Below are 13,239 nucleotides of genomic sequence, written 5' to 3'. Positions count from 1 at the left end.
TATTTTGTATTTTATGTATTAGTTGTATTTTCTCATATTATCTTTGTTGTTGTTCGGAATGATAATGAGGGGGGGAGTTTTTGCACATGTTGCCAGAAAATTACATTTTTATTATTATTTTATTATTAATTAATTAATTATTATTATTCAGAACAAAGACAAAGATAATATGAGAAAATACAACTAATACATAAAATACAAAATATTTAAAGAAAAAAAATATTATGATTATTTATGATTATTGTAAAATAATACATATAGATCATAATTGCTATGTAATTGTAATAATATTATTAGTTTCTTTCTCATATATTGATATTCTTAAAAATATAAATCAATTTAAATAGTGACTCTGACAACAATAGGCTGTCATTCAAAAAATATCAGTTGAAGCACTGAAAGGGATCGAAGCGTAAGATCCAAAAGCAGTTGAAGTTTAATTGCCCCAAAGCATTTGGAATTTCAATGTAAAGGATAAGTATGTACACACTGAAGCAGTTGAACTATCAGTTGAACTGTAAACAGTGAAAGACACTGACGTTACAGTTGAAAAGTAACAGATAGCGTGTGCACTGTAAAGAGTGGCAGTTGTTATGTAAGCAGTGACAGCAGTTGAGGTTGTCAGATGTCCCTCCTGACCACATCTCTCTCATCTGTTGATGGGAAAGTTGCTGAGGTGTAGACTTTCAGGCCACTTCCTATAGAAAACATGGAAGTGCACGGTCAGAATGCCATCATGTTGCTTCACTAGGACTCCAGGAAATCTTTGTATCGATGATAAGCAGCTGGTGAACTTTGACCTCCCTCAGACTGAAATGAAGTTTACTTAACTTTAAATTATCTGTGTGTATGTGTGTGTTGTGGCTTGCGTTCGCTGGTTATCAGTAACAAACCCACATGATAGCCTCTGTACATCTTCTTGAAGTCCTCTCACACACACACACACACACACAGTTCACTCAAGGGTCAAAAACAAGCAGCAGCTCCACCCCTGTGATATATTATATCTTTCTGTTCTCACTCCCTCTCTCTGTACACACTCCCATGTTTCTTATTTCTTTTTCCCTCTATTTTAATTCTCGAAGCATGACGCAACCTTGCACATTTTGCCAACAACTCAAAATGAGAGTGCTTGGTTGGAATCTTTGGAGCAGGGTGTAAGACCGGTGACATCGCCCGTTTACTGGCCAGACTTGGTGAATATAAGCGGTCCGAAAATGATTAGATGATTTTTTTATTGCATATTCATTGCCAAGTGACTTGTTCAACAGCCCAAACTTTCATGTAAAAGTTCATGAAAGTGGAACCAAGGGTAGCAAAGCCACTGGTTGTACAATTCCATTGAAAAAAGTTTATTTTGCTCAGAAATGCTGTTTCAAATGCTGATGTTGCTTTTGGGCTTCGTCACAGTTGGGGGAATTGCAAACTGCAACAGACTGTTTAAAGAGAGATCGAATTCGAAACAGAAAGGGGATTGTCAAGACTTTTTGTGTGTACAGCCAAGCGCAACAACATGAATGTTTTTGAGGACGGACTGTCCACAAGTGTTCGCTGTTATCCCCATCTGTACGAGTCATCATGTCTCATCCCTGTTATGACAGCAGGCTCTTCACTGATTGGTTGCACGCGTAAACTGACTTTGACATGAAGAATCACTGAAGTGCAATCGTATCACATGTCACTACATGTCAAGATCACTTCACACATGAAACCGGTGTGGAGAAGGCAGATGTGTTTCAGTGTACAGCCAAACAACCGTCCCTGCAGGTTTTTATCTCAGTGAAAGGGAGTGGAATTTGGCAAGAAATCCGGGTAAATGTGGAGTTCCTCATTCCTTGGTTAACACACACACACCACTCCCTCTCTCTCTCTCCCTCTGAGGCTGGTAGATGCTGTTGATAAACTGGAAGTAACACATAAACACATTATAGGATGACTAACTTTACTTGAGATGTTTATTTTGACACACACACACCTAATACAGAAGCTTTGAACACATGATGTGTTTCCTGTCTGAACTGTGTGTGTGTATACGTAAGTACACTATCTCAGTTTGAGTGTGTTTATGTGCAAGGGAGGGCGAGAGAGATGGAAATCAACAAAGGCAGCCAGAGAGAGAGAGAGAGAGAGAGAGAGAGAGAGAGAGAGAGAGAGAGAGGACGGAGACAGCATCAGAGAGTGAAATGAAAAAGAGAGCGTGATCAGATGAGGCAGAAACCAGAGAGACAGTTCCCTCACAGTTTGTTTCTTTGATGAGACGCAGCAGTGAGGACAGAGAGAAAAGGAGTCCGATTCGTCTCTGTCATGGACCTACTGCCGGCGTTAGCGTCCACAGTGTCAGCCTCCACAGTCAGCCTTTTGAGGGAGAGCGCTGCCATTCAGAGCATCAGCAGGAGGTTCAACAGGAGGTAGGCAACACCTGAGCAGGTCACGCCTGAACAGGACAGTGTAAGTAGATGACTTTCATGAGAAAAAAATATCTTGAGATCGAGAGAAAAATAAAAGATTATCCCACTTATAAGAGAAGGTAATGAATACTGTATGTATTTTTTCCCACTGTGTATATATATATAAGGTTGTTCATAGCACCAGCCATTGTTGAAATTGGATTATAGAAAAGCTCCTGCTTTCCATAACCATTTATGAATGCACTCAACATACAGTAGCAAACACCTGATGGGTGAATCATGCATGCTGGATTTCTGACATCTCACATTTTATCAAAACATAAGAATGAAAACAGCCAGTTCAGATTTTTTTGTGTTGTGAGAGACATTTTGTGAACACGGTTGTAGCATTGTGAGAATTTGGTCCTAAACGTCAAAGCAGTTTGTGTTTGGCCCGTCGTTGGATGTGATCTAAGGTCTGGGGATTTGGATTTTACAACCAGAGGTTTCACCAACTTTCAATCTTTCATATGGGACAGCCCAACATGATGGTGTATAAGAGGCCTGTAAGGATGTTGCCATTTATAGCATCATATCATCGGTGTGTCGAAACTACTTTACCAATGACACGTTTCTATTTTCATACGCATTTTGAAGTATCGCATTAGAGAAGCTGTACATAAACGTCACAATTCGATAATTCGACAGTTGCAATCGCTTGAGTTTGTTTTTGACTTTGTCGAAAAAGAGTGGATGAGCTAAATGGATCATGGAAACGACTTGCCAAATAAGTTCCAACGTTAGCGAACAGTGTACGACATGACCGATCAGCTGTTTCCGCTGTCTGCGTGTTCCCCGCTATTTATTGATATTGTATTCATCTCTGGTGAGCATGAAACATGGCCAATTCTAGCGGACATGACAGAGCAATACAAACGTACCTAATTGTTTCCGATTCGCAACCTCTTCTTCTTCTTCTACTGGTTTACACGCGGATTACAGCCATGCGTAAAACTTCTTCTACTGGTTTACAGGCGGATTACAGCCATGCGTCAAACGTAGCCTGTACCGCCAACTTTTGAAGAAAGTACGCAGCCTTGTTTATTCCCCCAAAACCAGTTGATGGTTAAGGCATACTTCCATTTATTTTTTTGAAACATTTCAAAAGTTTGCTTAAAATTCACTTGACAATTGATTGGAAACAACTATTGTAAGACTTTAACTTGAAGGTTTTTACTTCTTTCTCATGAACTACTGCGCTTATTTGAATAAAATGTATGTAGTTTAGCTGGAAGCAGATTTAAACCCACAACTGTAACGGGTATAGTAAGGACCCCAGGAGCAGTACGACAAACACCAGTGATAGTTTGAATCAACGCTTTATTTTCCTCTGGACACAACAAGTAGAAAATCACAGGGAAACAGCGGCAGGGTCTCGTGGTCGAGGACAGAAGGCTGTGTGAGTTACCGGGGCAGAGGCAAGGTGGGGTAGCCCAAAACAGGCAGGGTCGGCAACGGGGAATCAGTCCAAGGGTATTTGCTGGAAGGTCTTGTATGGTAGCGGAGAACGATCTAGCAGTGAGTGTGTGTGAGACTGGGGTCTAGTAGGTGCAGCAGAGTGGGCAGGTGAGAGTGATGAGCTGATGAGGTGGGTGTGACTAGCAGGTGCACCGAATGAGCTGATTCGGTGAGTGAGAGATAGAGCTGTGACAACAACAGAGAAGTTGTGAGTTTGAATCCTCTCTGGATCTTCAAATATCTTGTTTTTCTTATTTTATCCTGAAGATTTTGTGCGACTCCTGAGCCGACTAGTAGATCTGTCACGCAGCGATTCAACAACAATAACAACCGCTCCTCTCTTTTCCTCTCTGGCAGAACCATGTCGTCTCCAGAGATGTGCTGGCCGGTGCCGATGCCGGCCATCGGGGCTCAGAACCTCCTCACCATGCCGGGAGGAGTTTCCACTTCGGGATACCTCCACAAGAAGGGAGGCAGCCAGTTCAGCCTCATGAAATGTGAGTTCACAATAACAAGATCAAGTGTGGGTGGACAGAATAAGCAGCATGTCCGAGACTGTATTTTAACCCCAGATTATCTCAATACCTATTGCCTGCTTTACAGGGCCGCTGAGGTACATCATCATCCACAAGGGCTGCGTGTACTACTTTAAGAGCAGTACCTCTCCTGCACCACAGGGGGCGTTCTCTCTCAACGGCTACAACAGGTCAGTGCATATCTGATGAGTCCACATTCAGTAATGTTGTTTTTCAGCATACTTCCAAACTCCCAGTTTGTTAACCACCTGTGTAAGTGGTTACCGCTGTATACAAGTCTCCACTTCATCAATACCCAAAATATCCTTTTTTTATTTGTTTTTTGTGAATGTACATGCATACATTGAATTCATATTAAATGAACTTGGCTTGAGTTTCAGGCGTGAGCTTGCTGGTGTGTTTGCATTTAAATGTAAAGCATTTGCACGCAGGGCTTTTATCCTGAAGCGCTTTATAAATGTGTCCGTGCATAACGCATTCATCCTCTTCCACAGAGTGATGAGAGCAGCAGAGGAGACGACGTCCAGCAATGTGTTTCCCTTCAAGATCGTCCACTTCAGTAAGAAACACAGGACGTGGCTTTTCTCTGCGGCCAGCGAGGACGAGAGGAGGGTGAGAACAACCACGCACGTACTCTGCACATTTACAAATGTATGTATTGACACCTTGTGAGAATACTTTTTAACTGCCAGAGTAGCTTTTATGCCTTGAGTTATTTAAGTGTCGGATAGACCATTATTGGCTCACCGAGTGTACACTGGCAAAGGTCCTGTCCTCTCATCTGCTAAAAATCTTTACACTCTGTATTGTTATTGCTTTTACAGAAATGGATGCGATTCCTGCGGAGGGAGATAGATCACTATAACGAGAGAAAAGAGTCCCACATTCCGAGGTAATGCACACTGTAGACTCTACACACACTGTGATGTACAGAATGTTTTTTTTATTGTTTTTAATTCATAACACAATGGGACATTTAATAGCTTTTCATTATATTGAGTGCCTGTGCTACTCGGGAGCCTTATCTCGCAGGGATTTCTTAAATTTTATTATATAAGAATAAAATCAGGTCTTCTTCCCTAAACTAAAATCATTTTATTAAAAGTTTTTTTGTAATTTGATAGAACTACGTTTTGTTTTTGTGGTTCAAGAAAACATATTTTTATGGGATATGATGCCAACTTCTTTGCATTTTATGATAGCCTGCAGCATTCATGGCTGCATCTCATAAAGTAGTTCAACATTAATGAAGACAACAATGCAATAAAAAGAAGCATAAATGTTTTTGGATGACATGTGAGCTTTTAGCAAGCTTGCAAACTGGCATAATGTAAATGACATAATGAATAACAAACTAAACATTTAAATTACAAAAAGAACGAGATGACCATCATAATGTTTGAAGCTACCTCGAAAACTAGCTTTTAGCAATGACGGCTAGTTTGAAGGAGCAGATGGGCTAGTGGCAAAAAGCTTTCAGATTGCATGTTGGCATTTATTTATTCAATGTCATGAACCTACAGCCAATCAAATCCACTTTAACTGGATGTTCAAACCTTTTTCTGAATATCACGTTTTCATGATAACTTTTTCTTTGTTGTCATAGTGACTCCGATTCAGATTGCGATAATTTCTATGGCACGATTGAGGAGCCCATGGATATCAAACACCACATCGATAACGCGGCAGATGGTGAGACCATGTAAATGACTACATACAGTGACTCACACGTTGTAGTTGTGTGTCATTACACTGTGGTATCTATTCTTTCTGTGTGTAGAATATGGAGATGATGATGATGATGATGACGATGAGGACGACTATCTGGAGCCAGATGGCGACTGTTCGCCAACATCGACAGGTGAGACACACACACACACCGCTCTAGCTGACTCGTACGCATACAGTCCGTTACGATGGAGGAAACAGCACAGTGAACTTCGACTGTTACATCAGTGACATCAGAACTGATAGTAATGAGGTCAAAGGTCACATCCGGACACCGAGACCCCACAGTGTTTTTGTTACTTATCATACGAACGTGGAGTTCTTGAAAATGTTATACAAGCTGAGGTGAAAGTGACAAATAGAGGAAAAACAACTGTGTTGAAGGAAGCGAGGACAATAGCGGGAAATACTACTAGAAGTACATTTATAATGGAGTTTGTAAATGTATGTGTGTTTCTTTTAGACACATCCAGGAAGTTAATGGGGTTTATGTCAATACAAAATAATTAGTAAAGAAAAAATGCTACATGAAAAAAAACTATACCTATAAGGATGGACTGTGCGATAAACATGTATGGAAAGAAATCCAAAACTAAGAAACCAGCCTGATTTTTTTTTTTTTACATTTTTAGGTCGACCTACGGGGCCGCCCCCCTCCTACCCCCCTCCCCCGGTGCCGGTTTCATTTAATCTCCGTCAAGACTCCAGTCCAGGTTTCCACAAGGCCCCACCTCCTCTCATCCCGCTGCTCCACAGAATCCCAACCAGCCCGCTCCCCAGAAAGCCCCCGCCCTGTTTCCCCCCTCCCTCCTTACTGAAGGACTCTCACAACGGCCCGCCCCCCCCCCCCCCGTTCGCCCCCCACCTGCACAAGTCCTTGTCTCCCACCCCCCCGGCTCCTCCTCCCCCCAACGTAAAGAGAGCCCTCCAGTGCAGAGTGACGTCCGTTGGGGGGCCTGGGAACGACAAGAGAGACTGGAGGCCTATGCCGGCCGTGTCGGTCCAGTCCCCCGCCACTCTGCTTATCTGTGACCAATTAGAGACCAGGATGGTCTTAAATAGTCCCGCCCACTGCTCCCTTATTGCTGGAGGTAGCAAATCAGTGGGCAACCCCTGCAGCAAGCCGAGCCTACCTCCTCAGTATAACATCGGAGGGTCCTTCCTCAGGCTTGTGACGTCAGACTCTCCGTCCCTCAGCAAGACGTCCTGCAGTCACCCACCACTGCCTGGCCACCCTCCGCTCTCTCCTCTACTTAAACCTGGACTTCACAACAAGCCAGTGCCGCCCAAACCTCCTCCACCCACAGTCAAACCCCCGCTGCCTTCAGCCAAGTCCAAGCCGCCGGGAACCCCGCGCCAGTAAGTTGGACTCAAACGCACAAAACACTCAACACAGAATTCTTCAGAGTGCAATCATGTAAAAAAAACAAAGGTCAATCAGGTTGAAGCTACCACACTAAGGTGCATTTCCCCCCAGAAGAGCATCTCCAGACGGCCAGAGCTTCCGTTCGTCGGGAGACGAGGTGCCCGCAGAGTTCAAGAGGAAGCAAGACTCGGACAAACACAGCCGAGGAGAGGAGTCTGACGACGACGACTACGAGAACGTAAGTGATGTCACAACTGATATTGAGCTGCAGGCCGCACAATCACTGCGCATATAGATGCTTTAAGCCTCCTGCAGACTACAAGACTTGAAGAGAGTTGAAGTGCTGCTCACACCACAAGACATTGTTTTTGTTGATGTGAGGGCGCACAAACAACATAACTGACCAGGTGTACTGATTACAACACTATCACCAACATGAGCGCTCCAATAAACACATTGTGTTTAACCAGGTGTTTCTATCTGCAGGTGCAGCTGCCAGACTCCGTGTTCATTGATACGACCGAAACCAGCTTCATAGAAAAGTAAGACGGATACACTTTTCCTTGTAATACAGAAGTTGAACCTGAAATATCCCTTCAGCAGGCCACAGCCCTGCTGCTTTGCAGAGCATTTCTGCATCTAGTGCTTTGTTTCATTTTATTGCCGTGGTCTTTATTTATGAAGCAGATATGCCGTAACATTACTCTCTACATTGTTCAGTCGTTAGTCATTTGCAGCATTAGTTCACCACCGTTCATATCAATGATGTTGACGGTGTCTCTATTGGTAACCTGAGACGACGTTTGTACCCGCAGGTTGTTCAGAGAGAGCCCCATTCCTCCACAAGACGGACTGTACTGCATCCGAAACTCAGGAACCAAAACATCAAGGGTAATGTTATAATAACTTATCATATTATAATATAATAATTAACTCGTCTTATTGTATTCAAATGATAATAATAATATAAGTCACAAGCTATGGATAGGACTTTTCTCAACCAAGTACACTATGTGGGCATTCTTATGTTTTATTTATATGTATGTATGTATGTCGACTAATGAAGGGTAATGCAGGTGTAAGACAAAATGTCAATCAAATATTTGTTGTAGTTATACAGTTTATATGAAAGTCATTACAGGTTAACAGAAACTCATATGTTCTGATATCTTAATAACTAAAGTCTGTGTTACTAATGGGACATTTAAGTCAAAACATCACCTGATCCTGACAACTAATACAATCTTTCTGGTGTGTTTGCCAGGTGTTGGTGGTGTGGGATGTCAGTATAGGCAAAGCCAGGAACTACCGACTGTTTGAAGAGGTGAGAAGCTCGCCGTTGTATTCATACAATTTATAATCATTTATGTGCAGAGATTAGGCAGAACGACAGCGTATCATTTGCAATATTGAAGTCCTTTGGTTTGCTGTTGGTGTTTTTGCCAGGTGGACCGTATGTTTCTGGACAACGAAATCACCTTCCCCACTCTGTCTGCTGTGATCGAACACTACTACAGCCACCCTCTTCCTCACCACGGCTCACTCTGCCTGCAGAAGCCGTACACAAAGACGCTGAGCTTCTGATCAACGCAGTCAAACCGGAGAGTAGCAGAGAGTCGGGGCCTTCTCTGCAAGTGAAATCCATCTCCGTCAAGCAACAGTGCGTGGAGATAAAAGTCACCCACACGGATGAAATAACTGTCACAGTAAATCAGAACACATCATCCCTCACACTGTTCAATGCTGTTGCACCAGAATATGCCATAACGCTTCATGTTTAACAGCAACCACAGTAACCTTACAATTAATGGAACATTATTTACCTTACTTTAACACACAAGTCTCTTATCTTAACACAGCAAGCCATCCTAATCCTCTTCTGTGCACTGAAAACATCAGTTACTGTAACTGCTCTGTTTCTGAAACATTCCTGCTGTTTTATGCAAGCTGAATCGGTGTCATCGGGAAAGCGTGTAATGATAGCGATGAAGCACAATACATGAGCCAGTGTGATGTAATTTGTCCTCAATGGGGCGCTGTGACACCATATGGCAAAAAAAGAGAAGAAAATTCCCCCAGCTTCATGTGGGATGTGGGTTTACCTGTGGTTCCTTTTGGGTCTGTCCCGTTGTGCCCACACAAGTCCCTGATTGTGTGACATATATCAACTGCCAAAAGCGAGTTGATGCGACACAAAAGTAGAATAATAGAACATAGTAATATATTACTCAACCAAAAAAGATAGCAATTTAAAAGGGAGGTTGAATCAACTGAAATAAACTTGCAATCAAATCCATTTAGATGTTTGGAGAAGAAAGAAAGTGTCAATCCTACTTACAAAAGATGTCACAGTGACCTCAACTTTGACCGCCGAATTCTAATCGGTCAACATAATTCATTTTCAAAAGGATGTTGTTGATGTCCCCTCCCCTTCTGGGGGTTGTCACGTGTCCAATCCAAGTGTATCTCAGAGTCAATGGGTGATGTTTTAGTGAGTTGTTGAAATGCACATCCACAGGGCTCTTTTCATCGTTACTACATGTGTTACTCTGAAACACGGGTCTTGAGACAGCGTGTTGTTTTCAACATGTAGTTGTTGCTCATATAGATGGCTCTACGTGTGTTACAAGTAATGATACTGTTGATATTGAATGTTTTTACCGAAACCCGGATGAGTAAATAAATGAGATTTAAAAGTGACGTTACATTGTGCACACTTGTATTTACAATCTGGAATGACCGACAAGAAAGGAGTAGATTGTTCTGGAGGAAGGTCATCTCTGACTATCAGATTGTGAATGTTTGGATCGAACTGTACACAATGCGTGGAGAATGTTTAAAAAACGGATTTGAAGATTTGGATCAGAATTCAAAATATGCCAGTGTTGCCGCCCGATCTCTTTTAATTCTGTTCCCAAAGGAGAATAGTTTATAATGCAGAGGATGCTTACGTTAGCTGGATCATTCCTTCAGACAAGAATAATGTTCAGGCTGAATCCAACGTGTCATAAAGAACTTTTCTTTTTATTGTGTTTATTGTCAGCAGACCTAAAACTGACTTGTGGGTGCTACTGGCAACGACTGGACCGGTATGGGACTGTTATTAGCGGACGGCAACGTCTTTATATATTTCACAAATGTAAAAGAAGTCTGTCGTCCAGACTTCAGTTGTCTCTGTGTAATCAATGGGCAACACATATTTATTTACACATGCACCAAGTCCAAAAACTGAAATTGCGATTTAAGAATCCCAGGGGCTTGTAACGCTTCAATATGTTGTACTTTCTTTTGCAAAGTCCTTGGAGGGTAGAAAACATCTCCCCTATAAACAAGAAATGAAACCAGACTGTACGGGGTACAAATTGTCAGATTGATCATGAAGAAATTCATTCTCAACTGCTAAAACGTTGACATTCTGCAAATACAGTTTGCACAGCACTGACTTTAATGTTGTACATCACTATATATTTATATGTAAATGCTGTAAGTACTGTAAAAATGTAAATATATTGTTTTCTACAGAAATATATGTTGAGAGTGTATAAAGGATTACTCGGAGCCTCCTGTTTTGTCTTTTTTAAATTTGTGTATCTAAACTTTGAGGTTGCAGCTTCCTGAGTGTCCTGTGCTTCAGAGAGCTATCCGACAGAGAGCTATCTCTTAATCATATTAGAAGATGTTAGAAGTTTCTTACTTCATGCAGCGTAGTTCCAAAAGACCTCAGATGTTTGTTTCTGCTCCAGTTGGGGTCGACTCGAGGCTCTCAAGCGATGGATTCCGGTTGAAGGAGTCTGTGGTCCTCAGCTGGCTTCAGATGCCCTCCCAGCGGGACTGGCAACTGTATTTGAAGTCGATACACTGCTGTTGCAAAGTGGTTATGGGAAGCAGGCTCACGATATGGCCTTGCACTTCAGGTCTCGATCCGTGGTAGATGATTATTGGTCCGTTGATGAGCCGGGGTCAAATAATACTCTGAATACTTGTTTAACTGTATGTGAAATTTTAGGGTGAAGAAAAACAGGATGTGAACAAATTGCTTTTTCCTTCTCTTTTCCTCTTACAAAACCAAAACAGTGTTAAACGATACTGACAATAAAGCATAATAATAAAGAATCGTACATACTGTGTAGAATACCCATTCTTATACACTATTTAGTATGCCAGAAAAATATTTAGTACGTCCCAACACATAGTCAAATGGAAATGCAGTATGTCCACCGCATCCGGTCGCAGTTTGCAGTATGCAAGCCAGCATGCTTTTCATCAGATCCACAATCCTCTGCACAGCAGATATATAAGCAAGAGGGTCAAAGTTCAAGGTGCCATGTTATGACGAAGTAGTAAGTCAAAATGGAATGCATACTGCATGCAACAGTACGTACTTTGTAAGGGCAGCTGCATGCATGCACTTAACTTCAGTTCCTTGCTGCTTGCTTCATTAGGAGGTAGCAACAACCCGAGAAGATGCTAAATTTCCAGATGAGCATAACCAGCTTTGAGTGTCGCTGTCTGTGGTGCTGAACAGCACTTATGAGGCCACACAGAGACCACAGCACGTTTCCAAACTGATCACTAGTGAAATCAATGCAATCTAAATATGGTCCACCCATCCATGAATTAAACTTCGTGGATATATAAGCAACTGTGCATTCTTTTTTTGACATTTTCCATATGTTTCTGTTTTATTCCACCGTCACTGTGCTCTATAGTAGACTTCTTTTTTGTTATCTACTTATTTAAGTGAAAGACATTACTTTATATATTTCAATGTTATGGTACCAATCATTGTACTCATTTTTTTACAAGGTTGCGGCTCATTTTGCACACGATGAATCAGTCCGGTGTGGTGTTAAGTCTCAGCATTACCTCCTCTTCCTTCTGCCATCTCGCAGGGCTTAGTAGAGAAAATAAAAAGTGGACTACCAGCCCTCCCCCACAGAGGGATAAAGAAGCTCCCCCAAACGTCTTCAGAAACCTGGCGCTGATCTGGGCGTGATTGAATATCTGCTTGTAGCCAGTGGTTAGAGCCCCCGCAGCCTCCTGGTGAGACGAGAATAAAGCTGTTTGGTGTGAGGAAGTGTTGATATCTGTGGGCTGTGTGCACTTCTCTGCCTTAAAAGTGTCGCTTCACTGCTGGATTAAAATCCAAAACATGATGAGATGAAAATGAAAAACTAAAACCCTGCCGGGCCTTGTTTTATAATCCATCTGAAGCTGAGTTCCTTCGTTTTTTCCCCCCCTTTTGTAAGAGCTGACTCTCTGTTTTAGCTTTTTTTTTTTTTCATAAAGCTGCTGTTTCATTGCACTGATGGACGCTTACTCAACATTCTTCTCCGTTGTCCAGCTGTGAGCCACTCCGCAGGGACAGGCATTACAAAATCAACTGTTTCCAAGTAATTACGTGTAAAGCCTTGAAGCTAATGTATGTTGCACTGGTCCTTTGCAAAGACAGAATCACCTTGGTGACTATAGTCCTAAAGGAACATTGTCATCTAGCAAATAACTGGGATGTCTTACATAGAAAACCAAATTCTTCATGTTGTGTTCCCACACGACACTGACACTACAATTACAGTTTAAACATGCATGTGGGAGGAAAAGTGGCTTAAATGGAGCCATCTGGTACTGTACATGTTCACCTTGGGTTGTGTGCAGGTTGATACTATGCTGTGACATCTAGCTGCCATGTTTAATTAGAGATGTT

General features: G+C 42.1%; 1 protein-coding gene across 2 annotated transcripts in view; it reads left to right on the top strand.

Moving 5' to 3' along the window:
* Window positions 1-11,093, top strand: part of sh3bp2 (SH3-domain binding protein 2) — a 17,209-nt gene extending 6,116 nt beyond the window's left edge. Inside the window, exons 1-13 of one of the 2 annotated variants that reach the window (XM_031855785.1) lie at window positions 2,270-2,408; window positions 4,263-4,402; window positions 4,509-4,611; window positions 4,936-5,053; window positions 5,266-5,333; window positions 6,048-6,133; window positions 6,222-6,302; window positions 6,802-7,528; window positions 7,647-7,773; window positions 8,022-8,077; window positions 8,351-8,426; window positions 8,800-8,859; window positions 8,982-11,093. In XM_031855785.1, the coding sequence (XP_031711645.1) occupies window positions 2,305-2,408; window positions 4,263-4,402; window positions 4,509-4,611; window positions 4,936-5,053; window positions 5,266-5,333; window positions 6,048-6,133; window positions 6,222-6,302; window positions 6,802-7,528; window positions 7,647-7,773; window positions 8,022-8,077; window positions 8,351-8,426; window positions 8,800-8,859; window positions 8,982-9,119 (1,884 nt within the window). In that variant the 5' untranslated portion in view covers window positions 2,270-2,304 and the 3' untranslated portion in view covers window positions 9,120-11,093. Of the gene's footprint in view, window positions 1-2,269; window positions 2,409-4,262; window positions 4,403-4,508; window positions 4,612-4,935; window positions 5,054-5,265; window positions 5,334-6,047; window positions 6,134-6,221; window positions 6,303-6,801; window positions 7,529-7,646; window positions 7,774-8,021; window positions 8,078-8,350; window positions 8,427-8,799; window positions 8,860-8,981 lie in introns of those variants that run through there. The other variant, XM_031855784.1, reaches the window with a different exon arrangement.
* The last annotated feature ends 2,146 nt before the right edge of the window (window positions 11,094-13,239 follow it).

Source organism: Anarrhichthys ocellatus, unplaced genomic scaffold (assembly GCF_004355925.1).
Source record: "Anarrhichthys ocellatus isolate YVR2014 unplaced genomic scaffold, GSC_Weel_1.0 scaffold16, whole genome shotgun sequence".
Lineage (NCBI taxonomy): Eukaryota > Metazoa > Chordata > Actinopteri > Perciformes > Anarhichadidae > Anarrhichthys > Anarrhichthys ocellatus.
The sequence above is the reverse complement of the archived record's forward strand: the minus strand, read 5'-3'. Positions and strand labels throughout refer to the sequence as shown.